Source organism: Coturnix japonica, chromosome 29, assembly GCF_054131305.1.
Source record: "Coturnix japonica strain WE chromosome 29, WE-NBRP24, whole genome shotgun sequence".
NCBI lineage: Eukaryota > Metazoa > Chordata > Aves > Galliformes > Phasianidae > Coturnix > Coturnix japonica.
In genome coordinates, this window is record NC_140691.1 from 7356165 (window position 1) to 7381798 (window position 25634).

The 25634-nt window shown below is 39.3% G+C and overlaps 2 protein-coding genes across 2 annotated transcripts; one reads left to right on the forward strand and one right to left on the reverse strand.

Annotated features, from left to right (window-relative positions):
• Positions 1–1110: 1110 nt before the first annotated feature.
• On the forward strand, positions 1111–3016 carry LOC146755924 (liver-expressed antimicrobial peptide 2-like). The gene is made up of 3 exons (XM_085525076.1): positions 1111–1261; positions 1665–1801; positions 2743–3016. The coding sequence occupies exons 1-3, from the start codon at positions 1205–1207 to the stop codon at positions 2777–2779; spliced, it is 231 nt and encodes a 76-aa protein (XP_085381202.1). The 5' UTR covers positions 1111–1204; the 3' UTR covers positions 2780–3016.
• Positions 3017–6714: 3698 nt separating this feature from the next.
• LOC146755925 (AF4/FMR2 family member 4-like) lies at positions 6715–24491 on the reverse strand. The gene is made up of 17 exons (XM_085525046.1): positions 24455–24491; positions 22686–22734; positions 21353–21373; positions 20746–20800; positions 19697–19734; positions 19195–19357; positions 17746–18681; positions 16977–17065; positions 15648–15885; positions 13683–13780; positions 13047–13110; positions 12762–12898; positions 12288–12359; positions 11086–11179; positions 10528–10571; positions 9469–9689; positions 6715–8893 (listed from the first exon to the last, which is right to left on the reverse strand). The coding sequence occupies exons 4-17, from the start codon at positions 20797–20799 to the stop codon at positions 8775–8777; spliced, it is 2367 nt and encodes a 788-aa protein (XP_085381172.1). The 5' UTR covers position 20800; positions 21353–21373; positions 22686–22734; positions 24455–24491; the 3' UTR covers positions 6715–8774.
• Between the last annotated feature and the right edge of the window lie 1143 nt (positions 24492–25634).

The window sequence follows — 25634 nt, forward strand, 5'->3', positions numbered from 1 at the left end:
GTGTTCTGCTACTCTGCAACTGAAAAAAGTCATTTCCTTGACAGATACAGCAAACCTGGACATACGTGGTAGCTGGGTGCATGAAGCATCACAGCCAAAAAGGAGTAAATAGTGACAAGGTGCATTTACAGAGTAGTAATCTTAGACACACACCTACTCCTACTTGTCTCAGTGGGAGACAAGTGGGGGAAGCATGTTTCAACTTTGATATTTTGGAAGAAATGGGAAGCAGTATGTAGTGCTTTTTAAACATTATTTTCTCTGGGCTGTTGGCAATCTTCTATCACCACAGAAGAGTTTAAGATTTCCCTTAATTACAGTCTGCCTGTCCACATCAGTGGGAGTTTTGTAGGCACCTTTCAGAAGATGAATCGTGAGGTAGACTATGAGATACAGAGGCAGAGTACAGCAGAGAGCATTCATCTCCATAAACCAGTCTTGCTACATAGAGCAACTCACCTCCATAAAATCCTTGCAGCCATCCCTTCTACTATTTTGCTTAGCTATCTAGAGATTAACTGCACATGAGGATCCTTGAAAGGACAGATCTGTGATTTACCTACCAAGTAATAACATTATTTTGACATTCCAAACCCCACATGGAAAATATTATATCTGATTCTCAAGTACTGCTTTGTGGGAATAAAGGTTAAATTATTTGCTTGTGATTCTTTCACACACCAAGAATGAGAAGCAGAGTCGAAAGTTTGATTCTCTGCTCAAAATACTCTCAGGAGAGCAGTATTTACCTCCCAGCTGGCAAACTCAGAGCTGTGCATGCTGTGAATGTCACAGAAGTCAAATAAGGTTATGGCTTTTTGATCTTCACCATGAGACTGTTGGCCACCCACACTTTTACTTGCAGGCACACAAGGGAGTTCTGGTAACATGCTAGATAGGTGTTAAAGAAAGAACAGTTGGCAAATCTGGTAAGCTGACCAGACAAAGTACAAGTGGAAGGAGAGTAAATCATTAGCTAGATAGATAGGCCTTGAACCAGATCGCTTCAGTAGATGCTAACTTTGTAATTCCCTCTTGCTCCTAAATGAACTTTGTTCCTGTAATGACTGACAGCTGATGCAACGATAAGAGAATGAAGTCTATAAAAATCTGGCTGTAGCTTGGGAAGTTCTATTCGGGGCTCTTCCAACCTCCTCCACCCACAGCTGCTCCTACAGTTGAAGTGGCAGCTCATCCTGTGAAGATGCACTGTTGGAAAAGCATGGCATTCCTTTTATTCTTCTCACTGCTGCTCAGTCAGGTAAGCACAGATTACTGTTTGAAGTGCTAGTTCAGACGTCAGACAGCAAAGACGCGCATGAACGAGAGGAACTGGCAGGAGTCAGCAGTGTGGGTAGAGCTCTTTTGGGGGACTCAGCATCCCAAAGAAGCAGAGTGTCTGCCTAGTGAAGATGGGTCACTTGCTCAGTTACTTTTCAGAGTAATTGTGCCTTCCCTCCCAAAGTAACTAAAATGCTGATTTTTAATAACTATTTCTTTAGGACTCGGATACAAACAATTATGCTTTAAGAGAGCAATGTCTGAAAACAAGGAAGATTTAAAGTCCTTCACTTAGTAATGCTTAAGATGATTGACCTGAGCATCAAAATGACCCTCTGCCCACTGCTGCTGCATGTTGCTGACAGTTGGCTGCTCTGTTCCAGGCACACTCTGCTTCCCTGCACCAACCACAGCCCCTCCAGAGACAGAAGCGGATGACACCTTTCTGGAGAGGAGTCTCACTGAGACCCGTTGGAGCCTCATGTAGGGATAACAGTGAATGCATTACAATGCTATGCAGGTACTAACCCTAATCAACATCATGCCTTGGAGACGTTTGATACTGTGTTATGTGGAGGAAGTTCCTACTTCTTCTCAATCAATTAAGATATGAGATTAACTCTGTGCATAAAAGAAAAAGATGCCAGGAATAAGGATGGAGCAATAGATTGAGACCTCTTCTGTTGGCAGTACAAACAGAACAGAGTCCAAGTGCCCTTGATGACAGGCCTGAGCCATTGCAGTGCAACCCCAGAAAAGTCATCTTAGAAAGAGAAAAAAGAACACAGAGTTCGAGACTGAATTTAGGTACTGAGGCCTTAAAAATTAATCCTTAAGGCCAAAATAATTCACTTTAAAGCATATATTAATTAAAAGGGACTAGTTCAGCTCTCATTTTGAAGAGCTAAAATACTAAAGCAAAAATTCCTCAGTTGCCATGCACACGAAGTATGAGTAAATTGTCCAAATCCATATAAAAAGTGATGTTGAAGTTACTTGGTGACTGAAAGCTGATTCTGTGGCACCTACTGTACTGCCAGAAAGCAAATGGAAGAAGAGCAGAACATATACATCATCTAGATGCAAATGCTACAGGAAATGGTAGTCAGGCTCCTCTTTTGCATGCATTTGAAATGCTTCTTTTGGTTCTACCAACTAGTATGGATGAACTGTAACAGCAGCTACAGGAAGATAAATAGACAGAAAGGTGTCTCTTATGGGTAAATTGTACGCCACTATCTGACTACTGGGTCAGACCTGGGTAAGCTGTTCTTTGCAGTTACCATGAGAAGCAAAGAATGTAAAACGAATAAAGTCAAACTGAATTAAGTCAGCGAGATAACAGCAGCACCGCTGCAATGGCTGAGTAAGATGAGCACCGCTAGGGCTGGATAGACTTGTGTAAGCCCTACATGGCCGCCAGTCTGAGCTGTCAGTGCCTGATGATGTTTTGTCCTCCAGGAAGAACCGCTGCTTCCTTAGAACTGCCTCCGAGTGACCTGCCTCTAAGAACACCCACTGCTGTTACTGCTGCCACAGCTCAGCTCTACTTGTGACGTATTTATTGACCACTCAGAAGCTACGACAGCAAATCAGCAACAAGTACATTCGACTTTCCTGCCACAGGAACTGGTAAAAGGACTTCAAAAAGATGGAGAGCATTCGCTCACCGGGGTTGTACCTCTGCAGCACGCACTGAGGATGGCCAAGCTCAATAAAAGGACTCTGCATCTCATGTTTGTTTTGTTTGTAATTGTTCATATATATATATTTATTTTAAGGTGCGTATTAAAAGTTTATATTCCGCAAACTACCTGGGTTTTTCCTTGCATCCTGTGACCACAGTGTCTGCTGACGGCACATCAGGCACTTCAAGCAGAAGTGATAATTCACAGTGGACTTTAGACATTTATCGTTCAACCTGGCAAGTGTGTAAAGTTGATCACGCTTCTGTCTCATTTCAGTCTCAATAGCTGAACTCTTAGCCAGACTTCAAATAAAAGCCTGTTAGAAGAGAGAGCAAACAAACTGATAATAATAGTGCTAGCAGATTCAATATACTAAATATATCTGGTGATAACTGGAAGAAGTATTTACTTTTAAATTATTTCTAATCAAAATTGCCTACGTCCCAAGCTGACCTCCCCGTCTGAATAATCCCATTATTTCAACATACCTCACATACTGGACGGTATCTTCCCTTGTTATGCAGAGTGCTGGGGTCAAAAAAGAAACCTCTGCTTAAAAATACAGCAGCAGGGAGCACGCAGCCCTTTCAACAGACAGGACCACTTTGAAGTTTAATACAGAAAATCTATTTGATATTTATTAAACTTAGTTTCTCCAGTTACAGTTTTGTATTGTACAAAGCATTTTAATGACACAGTAGTTAAAAAGATCTTTACAAATTGAAATGTGATACCCTTTTCTCCAAATATTTTAATTGCCATAAATTTGTTTAAAAATACACATTAAACGCATGTTTCAGACACTAAACTTTCTATAATCTCAATACCACAAAATACATAGAATATACTATACAGATGTGGAAAAAATCTAGTTAGTATATAATACTTTGCTCACCATTAACAGCTTTATTACGTGAAATGCACATACTGACTTAGAAATCCTAATTTGAGCCCCAAAGTACCCTTTGAAATTTCAAATGTATTGCAACAAATAAAATCACAGTTGGTGTGTTTCTTTAGGTTTTGGTTGAAGACGGACGCCTAAATATTCCCATAGAAACAAAACGTAACACATGGACTCGTCATGTACAAAGTGTGAAACAGAGACATCCCATTAGTTACTAGCAGTACCTTTCTGTATGATTCACAAGGGCTTCATTTATAAGAGACAGGTGAAAAGTTACCTTCCCTCACCCACAAACCCTCCCCCCAAAAAACCCTTCTTCATCAAATAATAATTTCAATTAAGATAAAGGATTTTTAATAAATATATAAGCACTTTATCCTCCATATACAAAATTTCTTAAAACAATTTAAAAGGGGGACCAGATACAAATGTCAGGAACTTGCAAAAGTCACGCCTGGTCCTTAGAGTTGAGTTTTCAGATGTGTAACATCAGTGCAGCCGAAAAGAAGCGCTGCAGAAGTACTGTGCACCCAACAGCGCCGATTCCCCGGGCTGCATATAAAAACCAAGTCGGGGAACACTGCATTCCAATTTGCCCGTATCAGCTCCAATAGCAAACGCAGAGAGGTATGACAGGAGTAGGTACGTTTCCATTAAGTTTCCAGATGAAATTAAAACTTTTACATAAAGATGGCCTATATAAACCCTAACGCTGTAACACAGCGTTTCAAATTGTTCAGTATAGTGTATTCGATTGAAACTCAGCTGAGATCGGCAGAGAGCAAAGAACTAATGCTGTCGATAGCTGATCTAGCAACGACCAGAGCTCGTATTGAGAGAAAAATGTACTTATTACATCGCGAAGCCCTCCTTCCCTGCCTCCCCCCACCCCCAATACCGCTGCTTTCAAATGGCATCATGGCATCAGAAACCAATTCCTTGAAAAGTAATGGAGTTTGACATACATCACGATTCCCTGATTGCTTGATTGATTGCTTTTAGGTAACTTTCACACTGTGGAGATTTGCCTCCTGGAACAGCTCTGTATTTGTCTGAGTTGGCCACCAAAAGCTTTGGCTAGTCTTCACACTTCAAGATATCCAGCATTAACATACAGGTTTCCATAACACTGTTTCATTAGATGGAATAATTTAAACCCTGACCAAAATTTTTGTCAGAAATCTAGAAATTTGGAAGTTGCTTACTCCCCAATGGGTAATTCAAACTTGACTTGCTCAGGCCCTTAACATAAACGCTGCGGTGACAGTAAATATCTGTTAGGTAACTGAAATATTAAATACAGCAAAGGTAGTCTCTTTTTCCAATAGTTTCCCATTCTGGAAAACTACATCATTATCTGCCTACGGCTTTATTTTACTTGCCCCGGGCAAGCACATCATTCCCATAAAGTACTGACTCTGTATGTTGGGGCCATTCATAAATACATTTCAGGGCTTTTTTTTTTCTTCTTCTTTTCCTTTGTTATCACAGCAATCAAGCCTCAGCAATCTAAAGGAATATACATTGCACTCCTGTATAATAACCAAGATTTATTACCAGTAAGATAGTGACTCAGCACTCAATAAATAATATATCAATATAGTCAGTTGCACCATAATCTAAAAACAAGTATAACATATACTTTGGACAGACTGATTTCATATATATATACATATATATTAAAAGACACATACAATACAAATTGCATACTGCCATCAAAAGCCAAGAAGAGCCATTCACACGCTCTACTTTATGGCTAATAGTTTCAAATCAAAATAAAAGTATCGGGCTGTTTTACTCTGGTGTCCTGAAGATTTGTTTATAAGTATAAATGGTTGCACCTTACCATCTAGGAACCTGCAAGTTTCACAGCAAATCCAAATAATAGTGATATCTGAGCAAGCCTAGTCTGATTAAGCCATTTTTAAGATTCACCAACTGGGACCACGTTCGGTAAGGGAATTAAGATCTCAGTGTTGATATGTGCTTAAGATCCAATCATCTAGGGAATCGTTGAGGAAGCTGGGAGTGAGGGATCCCCTCCTCAGCCACCAGCGCAGCCTGCCTTAGTGCTGACGCTGTCTGCATTTCCACTGCTGTTGTGTAGAGGTTAACAAAAGGACAGAGTTGGACTGTTAGTCTGCATCGTGGCACCGGGATGGAAGCATATTCAGTATTTGCATTTTTTTAATTGCTATGAAATCTGACAAAGTACACAACTTCTGTCTTAGAAACAATGGTAAAGCCCAAATCAGGTATGCTTTTGGAAGCGTGAAATTTAAGTGTCTCTGATTGAAATAGCCACAGATGAGTAAGGCATTTTTCAAATAACAAGACCACTGTGTATCTCCCATACAGACAGAAAACCTGGGCAGCACTCCAGGGAATGTTTCCCTGTGACGGATTCTGTCAGCCATTTCAGGTCCACATTTTAACACAATGTAAGAAGTCTTTCAGTTACCCAAAGACCCATTGACCTGGGGACAAGCAAAACATTTTTGTAAGAGACAACTGCGTGTAACACCAAAAGGTATTTGTGGGACTCTAAGGAAATAAAAAGAGAAAATAAATTCCCAGAGATGAGACCATTCCTGCTTACAGTCATGGTCACGGTGCACAAAGGAGCAAGCTGGAAGCAGCCGCACCGGCCGGTGCAGCACTACAGAAAAAAAAAACAACTATGAATGCAACTCCTAGAAAGGTATTTTTTATATAGCGTCAAAAGAGTGCTAGGCACTTTAGAGTATTAAAGGAAAAATTAGTTGACAGTGTCCTATTAACCAGGATGCAGAGTCTGAGGGTACAGAGTTTTGTCTCTAACAGCAAACACGAAAAGAATGCGATCTTGCACAGTGATTTAATAAAAAGGATGCTCCAACCAACAGACCTGATCAGTGATTCAGCTCTAACGGGAAAAGTCACAGGTCCGCTAACCAAACACATGTTGGTTCGTATGTAGCAAAGCTCTTCTGGAAGTACAAAACACGCTGGAACACAAAGGAAGCTCTACGAATATGCAGCTACCTTTTAGTAGGTTACTCATTTCAAAACTTCTAAACTCTTAAAGCCCATAGGACATACTGCAGTACTAAGTAGCGTAGAATTCTATTCCTTCTTTCAAGGTTGCCATGATTTTGGCACTTAACCACGACGACACAAAACTTTAGTGCAATATTTTTTCCTGAACGTGCACGTTCATCTCTGGTACAGAACTAAGGGTTAAATGGGAGATAAAACAAAGCAGCATTCCACAATCGCACTCTAAAGTATTCAGAGCTTGACTCTTTAGAAGACCACTGCAATGAGAAGTCAGTTTGCATGACAGACACTGGTACTTTTGAAAAAGAAATGGAATTTTACCCAAGTACTGCAGAAGACCACTGCATACAGTACACCTGGTCCTGCTGTAAAACATCTTGTAAACAGTTCATAAAATCTTCATCTAAAAGTAAGGCATAAGGCACACCAGACATGTTAGGGGCACTAAGCAATACTGAAAGCAGTAGCATTTTAAACCTTTGACTCAGACAAGCACCTCATGTGGAAAGGTACTTTGGTTTTGAGAGCAGTCGACTGCAACTCCACAAACTGTTTCTGTTACACCAACTCGCTTCCCTCTCAAATGAATATTCTGCTCCATCAAATGCATCAAACACGAATGGGACCTTCATTAACATGGGGTAAATACAAGTTTTAAATCCATTCTGCATCAAAACGATTAGACAACTTCCCTGTAATAGCAGGTGTGCTCCCCCACCCCACAATGGCTGTTGCACTGTCATGCTGTAGTGTCCATTAACCACCAGACATTTTTTCAGGCAGAAAAAAAAATGGACCTCCGTCTCTACTTAAGATTCCTGATTTTCCAGTCAATGAGAAAGTTGCAAATGGCAGTTCTGGTAGGAATTTAACTACTGTTGGTTTTTTTCACCACAAAACTTCTGATTTTGCAAGTGTCAAAAAATGACAAACAAAATGCGTTTTAAATGAAGAGAGATTAAAAAAAAAGCACAAGATTGTCCATTTCAGAAACCTTTCCTATATGCCTTTCCTATCAGACCGAAGTTCATTCCTACACCATTACTCTGATATTACATTGAATGCAAACTGTTTCATGATTTGCTATAGTGTTAACCAATGGTTTGAAACTGCCTTGAAAGCAACCCAAGTCAGAACCAGCTAAATATTTTTCCATATAAATTTCTTTAAAATTCATTTAAATGAAGTATTTTAATACGTAGAAGAACATCTGGAATTTTTTCTATTTAGTACAAATTCTGCAATAATAAAACTCTAGCTGTCATTTATTAGTTGATCATAGGCATTAGGCATGAAAAGTATGGTGTTTCTACACGTTAGAACCTATCAATCCTAATTCCTTTTACAGGTTCTACCACCACAAGACATTACAGAGTAACAAAGCTCACGGAGTACTTAAATGAAGTGTCTATGTTTAATTTTTCCTAAGTACTTGGAAGGGTAAAATTTAGGGAAGAAACAGCTAAAAACTGCCCAAAAACTGGGCTTTTCAAAATTAAAATTAAAAAAATTAAAATAAATAGGATTTAAACCGACTATTTACGTATTGTGACGGGAATTCCAATGACTGATCCATCCATGATAGATTAGCCAAGCTACACCTTTATATGTCGCAAATTTAAAAATATTTAAATAACTTAAAAAGGGAATACTGAAGGAGTTCATTAACAAGATCGTTTTGGGTTAAAACACAAAACACAAATCAAGATGGGAGACATGTGAAAGCATTCTTTGTTTTTAGTGTCAACTAAGCAATGTGTTATGGCAGCCTTCCTTATTGACATGACACAGTGTTGTGGAGATAAATCAGAGGCAGCGAGAAAAATGTGTTCAATTTTCCATTCCTTCAGTTCGAAGTATCACTTGGCATCCAGGCGCAACCAGTGTAGTCCCTGACGGGTGTAACGCACTAGGTCTGTCATGATGCTCGAGTTAAAAACCAGAGGGCCCATAGCTTTATCCAGTTCGGCAAAGAACTCTAAAACAACAGAAACACAAATTAGGCACAGTCGTTCTCATTGGCTGCCGTAAGTGAAATATTGCTCTCCCTAAAAGAACACCACCTCAGCACAAACATTGCAGATCAAGGCAAAAGAAATGAAAGATGGCTGAAGATGGCAGAAGAAAGAGAAAGAGATCCTTTCTAAGCCCATTTCTTTACTGTTTTGCAGAAGGTAAGCATAATTACACTGCGGCCTAACTGTTACAAAGCATTCTTGGCCTTCTCCCTCGAATGTGTATATTCACTCCAGGATTTCAGAAAAGGAAATGCACCAAGTTCTACTTCCTAAAGAGAAAAACTTGCAGGAAATGCAAGACTTTTTATTTATTTTAAGCATAGCTGGTAGGAAATGTTAGATCTCCAACACCACCTGACAACCAGGACAGCCAGCCCAGAGCATCGCTGTCACCGAAGGAATTACTTTCCATCTTTCTTTTACAAAGGACCCAATTATTTATCATTATGCACTGTTAACTCCAAAACTGAAAACCTGTTAGAATTTAACACAATGTATACATCTTAGGTTACAACTTGCCTTTGCCTACCCTTACCTTTCTGTTCTTTAGACAGCTGTTCAGCTTGGTCCCAAATTTCAGTGGCATAGACGAAGTTGGATGTAACTTGGACGTAGCTGGCTGCCATCTGATGGATCCTCTGGGGGATCGTCACCGAAGACCCACTCCCTGAAGGGTTGGCTGCCCCAGAGGAGTAATTTCCTGAATTCCCTGGAGACAGCTTTGGAGAGACTGGAGACGGCATACCAACAGGCTTGCTGCTTATCCAAAGGAAAACATTACATTGTAAAACACGCACACAGATATGTCAGGTGGGTCATGCAAATGTCTTCCTACAGCTCAGACCATGGGATGCTAAGGCACTCCTACTTCACACACTGAGAACTCAGGACTGGCCCTAAAACAAGTGAGCTTTTGAAAACCTCTCATGTTCCTCCAGCTCCTGTATTTTAGCCTCACAGCCAAATCAACATGCAGCATCTTTCAATCAAATCTGTTGTTTAAATAAATTGAACCTCACATAGTAATAATGAAAAAATTAAAGCAAGGCAATTATACAGCTGTTGTATTTTCAAATAACATGATGCATATCTGAAATGCCCTCCTAAAATTCTGGTTTTTGTTTTGTTTTGATAGAGTAATCTATAAAAAGTCTGTTGTCAGGTTTCAAGAACAGAAGTAAACTGCTGTACCATGGAAGAGCTTACTGTGAAAGCACTTGTAGCCATCTGGGCTACAAGTGCATCACTGCAGCACTAATAAAGCTATTGTTTTGAGAGCAAAAGCATTACATAAAACAACAAACCACTGAGACAAGTGACCTGTGTGTTAAGGACACACTGAGAAGTTTTTTGTTCATTCCTCCCAACAAGGAGTTGCCTGAGAATATCTCTGTACAGCACATTTCTCAACCTCTTATCAGAACACTTACCTGAACAAAGGGATCAAAATCTAGACCTTAGAACAATTAGAAATTAGAACAAAAACAACAGAAGCTCAAGAAAGTAAAAGCTGCTCTTTGAGCACCTCAAACTCACAGTTTATGTGGAGAATGAGCTATAAACATAGAAATACAGGTAAACTTTTACTACTTACCTTCCCATAGCAGGTGACGGTGCTTGAGAATTATTATAGGAATTCTGTTGGGAAAAAGTAAACGTATGTTTATACCTCAGCTAATTATATTTTATCTGGTTGTTTAATTGCTCATTTCTGAACATGAGTTCTCATGGCTTTTCTTTTAAGCATATAATAATATCAAAATATCCTAAATAATATCAAAGTACTTTCAAAATTGGGAAAAGCATCCATTTCACTGATGACTAAGACACAAATCAGCAAAGTTTTAACTTTGTTATATCAACAACAAAATTAAAATTCTCTTTGAAGCCAACTAAATTTACTAAAAGCTGCACCAAAATATTAATAGGAAGCTATCATTAGGACCAATGGGTTGATGACATCATAGTCATGCTGTATCCTCCCAGCTTTAAACTGCTCAGCTTGAATGTACTTTCAAGGTCCATTCCTAAATTAGGGCATACTGGAAGTTCACGTGCAGCAATCTGAATACCAGGCAGAGGAATTTTAAGTAATGTAGAGCTTCAATTTGATTAGTTTTTTAATATTTGAAGAAAATATATATCCAATTACCTTCAGATGTTCAGTCAGAGTTTTAGAATATTTCAATGCACTTTCCTTTTTCAGTTTGAAAAGCCTTAGGTATAGTAGAGATTGGCACCGAAGACTAACCAAAGACAGAACAACAAAACATTTCCAGTTAAAGTCAAGCTTATCACAACATACCAAAAGTCAAAAATGGAGTACCCATGTTTTTAAAAGCTTTTCTCTCCCAACACTAAACAGCCAACTGTCAAACTGTAACTAGACACAGTCCCACACCACCTTTACTTCTCAAGAAAGTAAAGAACAGTTTTGTGCCTTAAGCTGAAACTAGGTTGCAGTGACTTTACTGATACAGCCTTCACTTTTTTCTCATGTCAGGACACACTGAATCTGGTGCATGCTGCTATAGTCCCCCCTCCCTTTTCCACCTGACACAGTCAGCTTTGTTCAACTGCTTGCTGCAGCCATTTAATTAGTCCAGAAGGCAAATGACAATTCTTAACAGCCATTTCAAGTTTTGCCATATCACTGTGTGAACACACAGCAAAGACCCCAAACCCTCCTTCTGCTACTCCTCCCAAATCCAATAGATAATTTCCTTTCCAAGAAAGTTTCAAAACAGAACTGGAAATTCATTCAAATGAGTAAAGCAGTGTGCTCTGATTATGTTATTTTACTAAAATTAAAGCCAAGACCAGACAACAGTTTGCTTGTTAATGTAATCTCAAAGTTTCCCGAAGCATTTAGGTCACAGCCCAACATCAGCTGACCATGCAACCAACTCAACAGTAGTCTGTTATTTTGGAACACTATAATTTACAAAGAGAGCAAATGAAGAGCTCAGTTCATCAACAGTAACTTTATCAAAACACTAAGGATAATGAAATTCACAAAGGCACCTCTATCATTTTTAGCCATATTAACAATTCCATTGCATGCGACAAGTTACCAATGACATCGCGTTCTAAAATAAAAGCAGTAACTGACTGAACATTATGGAAGTCAAAGTTGAAGTCAGTCAGTCATTTTCTTAATAGCTGAAAGACTTTGCTGTTGTTAACAAGCCCTTACAGTAATCGATCTATAGCATCAATGGTACTGAACAGTCAAACAGAAAACTCCTATTTGGTTCAAAACACCTGAAAACTCAGTGTAAGACAGCATTTCACAGACTGAAATCTGTGTGTGTAATTAATCAGTGTGTAATATAAAGTTCAGGATACACGTACCAAAGCACTGCTAGCCTTTTGTCTGCAGCCGTAGCATCTGGTGCCAAGTAATTCTTCAGTTTCATAGTGTACCTATAAACAAATCACCAACAAGAAAACTATCAAGTAAATGAAACATTATACAATCATTTATCAGCCACCAAGTTCTTATGAAATTCAACTTTCAACTCCTTCACTGTTTCAAGTCTTTCCCTCAGACCCTAAACAGAACGTGGCTAGGCAATAATTGGAATAGTTCCGCTCTGCACGTGTCACAAATTGTTAAGACATCACAAACTTTGGAATAAAGGATCTCAGCCCTCAAGAACACACTTGAAGCTTCAGTAACTGGAACAAAGTGGCTAGTGATCCGTTCTTAGTGCAGAGCAAGGGACTCCAAAAGTTAGTGGCAGAACATGAGTAAAATGCAGAAGCTTTGATTTCCAGCCCTCTTCCCCAACCATCTGAGTTCTGTGTGTGCTTTACAGCGCTTACTTGATTAATTCCACAGTTTCTGAATACATAGTGAACGGGGACTTGGATTCCTGAGCATTTTTCTCAAATGCATTCCCACACTCAATGAATGACACCACTGCATCTAGGTAGTACACAGCCTTCTCAAACCTGTCAGACTGAGAAGATTGGATAAAAAAAAATAAGGAAAATATTGAGAGGAAATACCAGAAAGTTCTAGTACAGACAGGCAGCAACACAGCACAAGCAGTAAACAAACCCCAGCATAATGTGCAAATACTGGATAAACATTGTAGATTTGCTTACCAATGCATCTGCATTATGTTTTAACTTCTTTGCTTCCTGTAAATAATGATCAGCTGAGTAAGTCCTACAATAGAAGACACATTTAAGGAGTCAGACCACCTACTCTGTACTTCCTTTTATGACAAAAGTTTGTTAATGTTACAGCTTTCACTTCATCCCCCTCTAACTCAAGTTACAATAACAGGAGGTACTGCATCACAATCCCATTTGGGTTCAAAAAATGAAGGCTCCTCTTTGCTACCAAAGACAACAACTGCTCACCATGGGCAAAGCAGACTCTGTTAAAAGAGAACAGGCAGCAGTGATATCCTGAAAGTGTGTGATGGATACATCAACACTTAAAAACAGGACAACCCTGGACTGTTTAGATCTACTGTTTGGTCCATCCACGCTCTGCAGGAACACACAGGGCAGACTAGAGTTTCTCCTCAAGGAGTGCACCATCTGCCAAATATTTGGTGCACAAAGCAGGCAGAGAAGCACGTTGCTGCAGAACAGCATGCAGATCTCCAGAGCATGAACTAGTATTCAGCATCTTTTGTGAAGCAAACAGGACAACCCTTCTCCACAGAAGAGCTCACTGTGCTGCAAGATTAGCACCCCCAAAAAGGGAAAGGCACCCTCTGCTTTTCTTACCTGTCATCAAAAACAAGTTTTGCTCTTCTGGACTTTGAGCTCTCTGTAGATGGAGCAGAAACAGGAGGGCAGTTTGATGAATTGTTCAGAATCTTCTCCTGAAAGGAAAATGGTCACCGAATCATGTCAAGACTTTTTTTTATTTTTATATTCTCAAAGACAAAGAGGAATTTACTGTACGCATTTTTCCCATGATTTCACACTCTGTAAGCAGTAAGTTCAGTTTAGTAGCTGCTTTAGCTGCCATTCACCATACAATAACACAGTTTCCCTGAGGCTTTCATCTCATGCTGGCACAGGGGATGACACAGAGGCTATAATTAAGCTGAGCCCTACTACACTAGGAGATCTCCCTTATTGCTAAATCATGATTTTCCACTCTGAACAAAGAGGCTATATATACTTCTATGACTTCTCATGTCTTTCAACAATAAACTACTGAATGTCTCTGGGTAGAAAAGATTAGTATTTCAGAAACACCAACTTCAAGGAGAAATAACAGCTGTCTTCACAACATGCTGCCCTTTCTCCCCTTAATTTTACATGGCTCAATGTGACACTTCAGGCTAAAGAAGGGACATCAAAACATCTTGTGAATTCTAAGTGAATCTCTTCTCACTAGATCAACAGCATAAGGCAATTTCCCAGCTTCAGTGTGCTTTCAGTTCTTTGGAGTCATCGTGACCAAAGGCCAATTACACAGAGTATTTAATAACCTGCCTTTATCAGATCCTTGCTAATTAGAAGGATCTCAAAGTTGTGAGGCACTGCACTTGCACAGCAATGCCCTAACTACCAGTGTAACATAAAACACCACCAAAACATGCAGGGAAATGCAGCATTTCCAAAGTATGAAAAGAAAAACATCAAACAAGTTAACAGCTGGTTTAGGGACAGTTCTATGCTGATGAATAAGGAAAGGCCAGAGCAGCAGTCTATGATGCAAATCTGCTATCTACAGGCTTCCTGTAAGTGCAGACACCGATGCACACAACCTTCCCAGGTTTCTAAAATTTCACAGTAATGGCATGTAAATTAATCCAGCAGGTCTCCCAGTTTAAATATTGCATGGACTCCACCCTAATGACTAAGCTACTTTCTGCCACTGCCGATGGCAATTTGCTGCTTCACTCCTCCCCAAATCAATTACCCTTCCTGAACACTTCAGAGCAATCAAGGAGAAATGGTACATTTGGAATCCCAAAGATAAAGGTGAAATCCCTCCAACTTGAACATATTACACTCAAATCTGGTTATACAACAGAAATTACTCTATGAAGATACCCAGATGTGCTCACAAGTTTACTCCTGTCCAGTAATACACATTTATATACTAATGAAAAAGCACATTACATATCATGACCTTACACTATCATCATCTTATAATGTTTTTGAAACCCTTCAACTACATATGTTCTTAATCTAAGTTGCTTAAAAAACACTTTCTGCATCACCTTTTCCACAGTGTTTTCTCTACTCTAACCACAGAGAGCTCTGTACCATCCTGATCTGGAATCAGATGAACCTTTCTAGAATCCTAGGGTGAAAAATGAGAGCCACAGCTTTGTGCTGTGCACGGACCCAGCTCCTGTTCTCCTTAAAACGAGGACAAGATCTGTACTTGCTCCAGCGACATAAGAGTAACCTCATTATTCATTCAGTGTGAGCAGATCTGTAGTGATATTTCTCATTAACAAATTAAACAGCAAATACGCAGCATCTGTCATCAAAAGATGACTAAATGCACTTTAGTAATTAACATAAATATTTGGTAGGAATAAACATTAGCATTCGACAATCTCTCCTAAGTTATTTTCCAATTTAGAGTCTAAGCACCATGGTATGAAACAAGGCAAATCTGAAACTAATTACATTTCAACAACTGCAAATTATTTAGATGACACTGCACGTCAAAATGCAAAGCCAAGAAATAAGTTCAAGGCATTCACAGAACAAGCCCTTTACCTTTGTTTCTTTAGCACTGCCAGAACCTTTTCCCTCTATCTTCCTCTGTTTAGAAGATGAGCAGCTTTTACTGCCACTGCTGCTGTCCTTACTAACATTGCTGCTGGACTTCAAGGATGATGACTGACTGGCTGTCCTCTTCCGGGACCCGTGCTCTTGTTTGGAATCCCTCTGAAGGACTGGGGCAGCAGGAGATGGCAGTAAATCCTTCTCTTTAACAGCACTTGGTTTTAAAGACCTGGACAAAATGAATACATTCAGTTTTGTTTTTTACTTTTCAAAATAGAAATAAAACAAAAATCCAGCATCACTTCTTTTTTTCTCTCCACACCCTTCCCCCATTTAAGCCTTTTCCCTCTCCCTTCCCCCCCCCCAAAAAAAAAATAATAAAACAAGATTTTTAATGTTAAACATAGCAATGCAGATTCAGAGGAAGCAAATTATCACCACAGTAACTAAACGTTACGAAGCCTGATTAAACTAGTTTTCATCACTTTATCTGTTCTGACCTGATAACGCAGAAGGCAAGTTCTAACCATAAAACCACATCCCTCAACAGTTCTTAAAAACACCCTAAACACTTGTAATGTTAGAAATGAATGCCAGCGTTAGCGCCAGTCTGTCTATTGCAGACAAGTCAGCCTAACAGCTCAGAAAAAAGATGGCCCAGATAACTGTTCTCTAGAAGCCATTGGCCTTTTGGTACAGTCTTACCTTGGCTGCTGAGGATTCCAGTTGCTAATTCTGGCATCCCTTTTCACAGAGAACAGTACACAAAATAACTATTTACATGAAGTTTTTGAAAAACCATCTTGTTGCATTTAACCAAGTGCCCTTCAGAAAATCACACCAGCAACAAAACAAAATATCAGGACTAAAGGAAAAAAAACATGACAGACGAGCATCCATTTTTTCTACATTTCTTAACAGAAACAAAGAAGGCATTTAACTCAGAAAGACTTCTAGCATCTGTAGCCAGAAGCTGCAGCTTCTCACACATCAGTAATTCAACAAATATTCGCTGTAGAGAATTTTTTTTCCATGATATAATTATACCAGCTGTCTGTTGTTTGATCTGAAAAAGGTGAACCCTTCATAGTAGGGTTTACCTAGTCAATATTTTCAGTTATGGATATGAATTTCCACCAACAACTAATGGAAACTTCAAACTGAAGAATCAGAAACCATGAAATATTACCCACTGATTAGTAAGGAGACATTTTGTTGTGGAGGAAGGAGAAGAAGGTAAGGGAGAGATGGATACAGGCATCAGTCTTCTCCTTGATCACTCTGAGCCTTCAGTGCTGAAAAGACAGGCAAGATACTCACTCCCTACTGCTAGAAGTCTTGTGTCCTGATGGAGCTTTTTCTTCTAGTTTTGTTTTCTTGCTTTCACTGGCTCTGTTTTCATCCTCATTCTGAATACAGCAAACAAGAAACACATCCAGATAAATGTCTACATTTACAGCTTCACGAAGACAGTAATTTTTCACATTTAACGGATTTAATTCAGTGGGCGTCTTGCAGCGTACAGAATAATACCTGTACAGGCTACAGAAACATCCCCTGAAGCAACTACCTTGTATCATATATTTAAAAAGTGGCAGTCTCAAGTTGTTCATTTTATAACACGCATATCACTATGAAATAACAAAAATCTGCCAAAGGCTTTGGTACGAAATCAGATTTTATGCTGGGGAGTCAAACACAGGTGTCTTATGAATGCCAGGAACTGTAAAACCCATGGAGTCTGTAAGAGATGTCGAAGACCAGATTTTTATATAAACCTAATCCTAAAGTTGAAGAGTTTAAGAGGATACACAATCTGTGCTACCTCCAGGAATGCAAGCTACAGTGCTAACACATCTAAAGGTACAACCCTCTGCCTTTCATGAATGAAAACTCCAATATTCCCTATTACAACGGCACAGGAAGGATCAATTTATTCTACATAGAATAGGTAGGCAAAGTAATCTCCTAAATTACTGAGCCACTGCAGTGAGGTATGACATTGGTTACTGGGCCATATGCTTAACCCCTTTAGCAAGATACTAAAAGGCTAAGATAACAGGCAAGATTTTATTTACGATACTGTTACCTGTTTATGTTTCCTTTTGCCTTTTGTGGAACTCTTATCAGAAGGCTGCTTCTGAGATTCTCTTGCATGCTTCTCTGGCACATTTTTCTTTTCCACTTTGGGCACATCAGCATCCTTGTAAGGCTTCCCTGGTATTCTTGATAAGAGGCTCAGGTATCCATTTTGTGAAGGTACCAACTTCACAATAAGTGGGTACCTTTCATCAGGATCGCTGAGTGGTGAAAGAAGCTCTTTCTCTTCCATAGGAGAGAACATTCTTTGCCGAAAAAAGCTGTCATCCTCCTCCATGGAAGATTTAACAGGAGTCCTATTGCTCTCGGAGTATTTGGGTGTTTGTGATGAAGGAGGCAGGCTTTCATTTTCATCTGAATCAGAGGATGAGGTATCTGTTTCTATGAATTCCCTGGATTTCTGGGCAGATTTGCTTGAAGCCTTGTATTTCTTTTTCTCTGTTGTAGGCCGAGGGGAAGATTTGGGCTCTTTCTTTATATTAGGTTTTCTGGAACCTTTAGTGGCTACCTTATGCCTGTTTGAAGGTATGTTTGTTGCCATGTCTACTGGGGTTTCACTTTCTATTTTAAGACCTCCTCTAGGCTCTTCAACAGATGTCTTTTCTGCTTTCTTGGGCTGCTTTTTACCCACGGTCCTCCTCTGTGTTGAGCTGTCACTCTGGGCAGGTGATTTCTGTGCGCCACGACTGCTCTCTGAGCCCTTTTGGGTGGGTTTGGAATCTCGCCCTGGTGTTGAAGAAATCGAGTCCTTGGATCCGCTTTGATCAGCGTACCCACTTCCTGTTCCCTGATCCCGTCCCTCTTTTTTGTAGCCTTGTGAGGATGGGATGTTGCTGTCCACAGAAGAAGCTGGTGACACTTTATGTGAATTAACTTTGTTCAACCAGTTATCCAGTTGCCACTTGTTTGTTGGCGGTGGCTCCGGCTAAAAACAAATTTCAATAAAGCACTGTTAGATACAGTGTTTCACGTGGCTTCCATCTTTTCTGCAGCCCTACTGTGCTGCAAGCCAAAGCAAGCGGTGCACTCGAGCATCTGAGGTCAGTAACTAATGAAAAATGCATATAACTACAGATAGCAGGTCTGCTTTTTCCTTCAATCAGAAGAACTGCAGTCCACAGGAAGCACTTGCTGCCATGGCATTCCAGACTAAAAGCTACTGGTTTTTAAGCTACTGTTCCCATGTCTTCTGCACTCCAACAGATAACTATGGTAAAAATCACCTCAAATAACAAATGTGTGCTTATAGAAAATATAGTTATCATGTCAAATTACAGGTACTTTAGCAAAAGAATATGTGGAAATATGTGGAAATAATTCTACACTTGACAAGTTTTTGTTAAAAAAAAAAAAGAGACCGAGAACATGTTCATTTTTTTCTGCTTTTAAAACTCAGGATTAATGCCTGATGACAGCCCAAATGCGTGACAAATCCTACCTCAGGGGATGCACTCTGTGATGGTTCATTAGCTTCACTATCACTGGAACTGCTTTCACTTTCAGAGTCAGATCCTGAACTGCTTTCAGACCCACTGTGGCTGCTTGAGTCATCCCTTGAATTATCTGCTCCTTCACTGTTATGTTGTGAAGGTTCAGAACTACTGAAAACAAAAAGGAAGAAAAATAAACAAACATTACTCAGTGCAAAGGCATCCTGGAAGTTCTTCCATTAGGAAGAATAAAATGTAATATTTTAACTAACATTTGCTAAAGAGTTCAACTGAGCACAATTCACCTTGTTCCCCTCCCCCCTTCACAATGTTGTCAGTATAATATTTGCAGAATATGTGTTGGCCACTGATTAAACTCTAATCACCTTCTGGTCTAATCAAAGACAAACAACTAACACTGATTTTAGAAACGAGATCAAGCCAGAAGCGCTGACTGGACCAAACATCACTACCATTGGATTGCAGCATAGAAAGTAAAGGAATGCCTACCTTCCAGGTGTGCTCCTTGGAACTATTTTATCACAGTCCTGCAATTAAGAAGAAGAGCATGAGGCTTCTAGAAGCATATGCAATTACATTGCAAAGTATTGATATCAAGTCTTAAAGATTCTAAATACTTAGCCTGAAGAGTGCTCTAATTCAGAAATACAGAGGTTTAAATTTGCCTGCCTTTGGCTTGTACAAAAGGAAAAATAAATCACAGTTCTTTTATCCAAGCTTTTACCACAAACGTGTCATCTCAGAACCCTCCATATTCTGACAGTAGTTCTGAGATTTCCTATTTTCTCCACTCCCCCATGCCATGTTTTAGAACCAGATGATACAAATTTTTACTGTGCTATTCCAGAAATGTTCCATGCCCCAGTAATTAAACAACTAAATGCACCATCTTCAAGTTTTCCATGTGAAAAAATAACAAACAGCGGAACTGAGAACAGCAAAAAAAGCAGCATGGACTTCTGCTGGGTAGCACAGACTCAAGAGGTATGTTTAATTCAGCAGGCTGAACACCATCTCTGGCTGGAGATGCACAGAGTTAATATTGCCAAGGAGCAAAAGATACGATAAAAATAAAGGAGCTGCTAGACTTATAGTTACAGAAACAACCTGGGAGTAAAAGACACACACAGCAGCTCTTATCTTGAACAGTTGCTGCATGGACATCTGTGTGCCATGCACTCTTTAGCCAGCACAGAACATGAGGGGCTCTCCCTTAGGTGGCAGCCCATTGTGTGTGTTAGGAAACTGACTCTGTTTCCATTCCACATTTAGAGAAAGCCCATTTGAAATCATCAAAGCATGAGTCCCTAGGTAAAAAAAAAAAGTACTGTTCTCACAAAACCAGATCATTTTCCTCACATTTGCATTTTAGAGTACCTGAAGTTTGTTTGAAAACTTGCTAATTGTTTTTCGTACCTCAATTGCAAATTCTCCTTCAGCTGTTCAGTTTGCTGTTGGACTACTGAACATTGCTGATGTAACAAACCATCAATACACTTGGTTTATTCTACTGAATCTTTGGTATCTTGTGAACATACCTGCTCTCCATCGCTGTCTTCGCTACTGCTAAGTTTTAAGTCATCTTTCAACATACTAAGTAAGTAAAAGGGAGAAAGTGAGACAAGTTTTTCCATGTAATTTAATTACATTCAAAGCACTCTTCTATATTCCAACAAGTTACTGTTTATGCTACAGAGCTGGGTGTGTGGGTGAAATCCACAAGTTACCATTTAAAACATTTAATGTCTAAGAATGGCAAGTTAAGTCATTCTTTAAAGAAAACTACGGGCTGTAGTGCTTTGATTCCTTTGTTCGTTCTTTAAAGTTTAGAAAGGAATTCTGACACGTTTTACTAATGCAGGTGGAGCTAAAACATCTGCGTTCAACCTCTTACACACCACGGACAAGAATACTGTTTCCCATTGAATTAAGAAATGTGATTGCTTCATGTCTAGTGGCAAAATCCCAACTGTTCGACATCATAAATTTTCTACTATTCTTCAAAGGTATAATTGCTCCTATTTAGGGTAGTCATACATACACATACTATTTCATGACACTGAAAGTACAGGAACACAAAGAAAACATAGTGGGGTATTTGTGCTTATTTAAAAACACCTTCGTTACAAAAATAAAACGTCTTACTCTGTCTGGTTCGATTCACATCTGGAGAAAGAAGATAAGAAAGGATTAGAATACTTCCCAATTTCACAGTACAGCTGTTCTACTTATAATCTGAAAAGAAACAGCAACCTCGAGAATCTACTTAGACATCTATTTTCAGCTGCTACCCTTATCAAAAGATGCATTTATCTCACTTTTTAACGCTTTCTTAACAGAGCACAATCGCTTTATCGGAAATTCTATTGACACAGCAAACATCTCCTCACCCCTCTTCCCATGCACCTCACTTTAACTAATGTGAAGTGCTAACTCCAGTTCTTGCACCTTCCTACACCCTCCCATTCTGGAACCAGCACAGCCCTTTCATAGAGGACTACACTGCTATAACAAAAGAAAAGCCAAATGATGAACCCCTACTGCTACCACTTATTGAAGTGGCTGTGTATAAACATCTGAAACCTCATGTTTTAAGGAACTGACATAGTCTATAATAAATAAATAAATGAACAAGCCACTCTTCAATTATTTCCCATTTCTTTCTCACAGATGATTTGTTTTTTAATCTTATTAATACTAAAAATGTAAACAGAAAAACTAAACTTCATTTCGTAACTGCATCACAGCAAATACTAATTTAGAATACCTTCAGAATCTGCAGTTGCTTTCAGTAAACATTCCATCAGGTGGAATGGGCATTTTTTGTTTGAAAATTGTATTTAAACAGAATGTAATCAATTTTCAGGTATGAATAGGGCAGAAGACAGTTAGATTCTTCCTGCTGCTTTTTTATTTTTTCTTTCTGATGTCTGATTAATGAAGCATAATGTTAGGTCTGTGTACGCAACTAATAAAAATGCCTGTCAGTCACTTAAGAGAATGAGTAACTACTCGTACAAACTTAACTAGATCTCAAACTTAATTTACTGTCTCCTCTAATAACAGAACAGTTCCTCATCCTATTTGTGCAACTGCAACAAGCTGCTTCCAGCTGACAGCTTAGCAATGCACGTTTAGTAAATCCTGTCCCATGCTGCCCATTCTCACACACTGATACACTTCCAGCTCACCAGCCAATTCCTAGGGCCAAACTCCTGCTCAGTATCCTACAGCTGAGAAGAAAGCAGGGGGATGGAAGGAAGGCACAGCGCACCTGTTACACCGGTGTGCCATTATTTGCCCTATTGTTCCTGAAAATAGGTTGAAATCAACTTTTTTTTCCCTCTCCTGTCAGTTAAGTGTAAAGCATGACAAAGAGTGTGCAAGAACTGACACATTCTGGTAAAGAAACAGCTACTTTCAGAATCTTTTAAAAGTTGACTGTTACGTGAGAAATGTTTTCTCAACTGCTACTTACGATTTGGATTGATGGCCATTGGATGTTTTTGATGAAGGATTATATCGTTCTAGAAGGAAAAAGAAATAACGCTGTACTCTTTTGAACACAGACAGCAAAACAGTCACTGCAAAGTGGACAGAACTAAACAGGCTTAGCCAAACAAACTCAAGAATGGCGGAGTGAACAGGAGAAAGAGGGACCAGCTGACGTCAGGTGCAGCCTCTCACACATTGACCAAGTGAGAGAGGAGCAGAGACAGACTGCCAAGAGAAGCAATGACCTTAATCAAGAAAATCTAGAAGGCTTTTTTAAATCGTTGCTGTCTAAACCAACACACACTTAATATGTTTCTGAAGGTGTGAAAAACTTCTGCTTCTATCAAGGTAGGATACAAGTGACAATCCTGAAGTAAAAGAGGATAGGTCTAGCTTAGATATTAGGAAGAAATTCTTTAGTCAGAGTGTGGGGAAGCCCTGGCACTGCTGCCAGAGAGCTGTGGGTGCTCCATCCCTGAAGCCAGGCTGGGTGGGACCTGGGCAGCTTGGTCTGGGGGGAAGCTTGGAACTGGATGGCATCTAAGGGACCTTAGAGCCCAAACCCTCCCATGAAAATTATTCTATTACCCTCTACATGCTGAGGAGATCAATTAAATCAAGTTTTTAATCTGTTTCAGCATTCCTACGCAGCTCTTTAGTGAATGAAAAGTCTTTAAATCCAAAAAGCAAACTCATAAACCAAACCCTACAGTTAGAACACTGTGATATAATCTGCTTTTTGGTTTGTCTTCTTTTTCCTTCCCTGTTCTTTAGTTCTAGTAAATTACTAAACATAGCACAACAGAAACAATATCTGAGGTTGTTGGAAGTGTCACAGAAAACTGAAAATGGAGCTGAGAAATGGTTCTGTGTTTTTATCTATTTGGCCTCCCTGATGACATACCTGAAGATCAGCTGTTTCCAGAATGTAACCTATTGGCTAGCCTTATGGAATTAAGTTTTAATTTGTTTCCTTAATTCCCCACTGTATTAGGAGTTTAGATTAAGCTGCTTGTGAATACCTAAGAATAAACCATTCCGCTTTTACTATTTAATCTGTTTAATCACTTTGACAGGGACTGGTAAGACTGTTGGAAGGCAACAGCACAAATCTAATTCATTTTTGCCAGATATGTTACCTGGTTAAATGCTTCATTTCAGTAATATTCAAAATGAAGACACAGTCAAATAGGAATAAAAGGTGCATTTGTCTAGACTTTGGAAATACATTCTGGGATAATACACTCAAGAATATTAACAATTCTTGAGCAGTTCTCTTCAATTTTCATATCCATAATGCGAAAGTGGACAAGAAAAAGGAAGAAAATGCATTGTGCTTTTTCTATTAAAATATGAACTTCGTTGCTTTCCAGCATACCCAGGGGTTTTCTCTGTGGGTGTTTTCACACTCAGCTATTTTCAATCATATCAACCAAGGAAGCCTATTTTTCGAGAATTAAAAAAATAACAACAATTTAAAGAAACAATTTTATTTTTTTCCCCTTTTCTAGAAGTTATGAGTGAGTTACACAACAGTTATTAACTTTCCAGTTCTCAGCAAGAAGCCACAAATAAAATCAAGTGTTTATTTCATAAGTCTTGAGAAAATACGGACAATTTTTACGTGCAACCCATTCCATTACCAGCCTGGAGAGGTCTCATGATCTAATGGCCTGACTTCTTAAGGGGTACTAAGAATACTCAGTTGTAACAAAAACACTGCACATAGGAAAGGAAGTTTAATGTACTTACTCTGTTCTCCAGTGCCAAAACTGGACTGTTGAGATTCCTAAGGGAACAAAAGATCACAGGAGTTTTTTCAAAGGGAATTTTAACATCTCAAAAATCATGCCATAATCAAGCTATTGTTTTGACTTTAAAGGATGGCACATATCCTTTAAAAAACAACAACAAAACAAAACCAACACCTACTCCCAAAGAAAACCAACATGCTAAAAACAAAACCCAGTGGTAACAACCAAACAGAAACAGGGAGCCCTTTCCTGGGCCCAAGCTGCCTTCCCCAGCAGTGACAGAGCAGCGAGTACATGGGAAGAGCATCCTTAGCTTATCTGTCCCACTGACCCATCTGTCCCTGCTTGCTTGCTTGGAAGATGGGCCACGTGCAGTTGTCATACACAGTACCTGAATCTCCAGAAACTGTGCAACTTCTGCAAACCCTATCTTCCCTTTCTCACCTTCATCCAAATCCTCATGTAACTGAGCAACCTGGCTGTATAAAAGCCAACAGACAGTGATAAATACCTGCCTCGATATACAGTGGATTTGCTGTCTATGAAACTAGCCTTGAAAGACAGAGCCTCGCCAATTCTAGCACTGGTAAGCTCTCTGTATTCCTGTTCCAGAAAACCCAATTCTGCCTCCTGAAACACAGTACGTTATCAAACACTTGAAATGTTAAAAAATAAATAAATAAACAAATAATCAGAGAGTATTGTGTTACTGAAAACCTACTTCTAAGCTAGTGTGCCATTTTAAAATAGGACCTTCCTGACCTCCTTTTAAAATGAGGACAACTGCTGACCTTACGCATAAAAACAGAGAATGTTTGAGTCAATTCACCAAGCTGATAGATGTACTCTGTGACAGTGAATTGCAGAGGTTTGGGGCACTGCTGTACAGCAGTCTTCACAAACAGCCAGCTCAGTGACGTGATGCAATTTATAAATGCAGTTTCCAATTGTAACTTCATAAACACACAAAAGCTCTACATGGCAAGGCATACTTACATATATCTGACTTCCTTTAACATTTTTATTTCAAAAGTGGCAGCAGTTGAAATCATGACTTGAATGAGTATTGTCAGTGGAATGGAGAAAGAGTGCAATTTTCTCAAAAACAAAACCTCTTAGGGAACTTTAAGATGTTCCCAATGCCCTTCATCTTTACTGACTGAAAGAAGAGACATTAA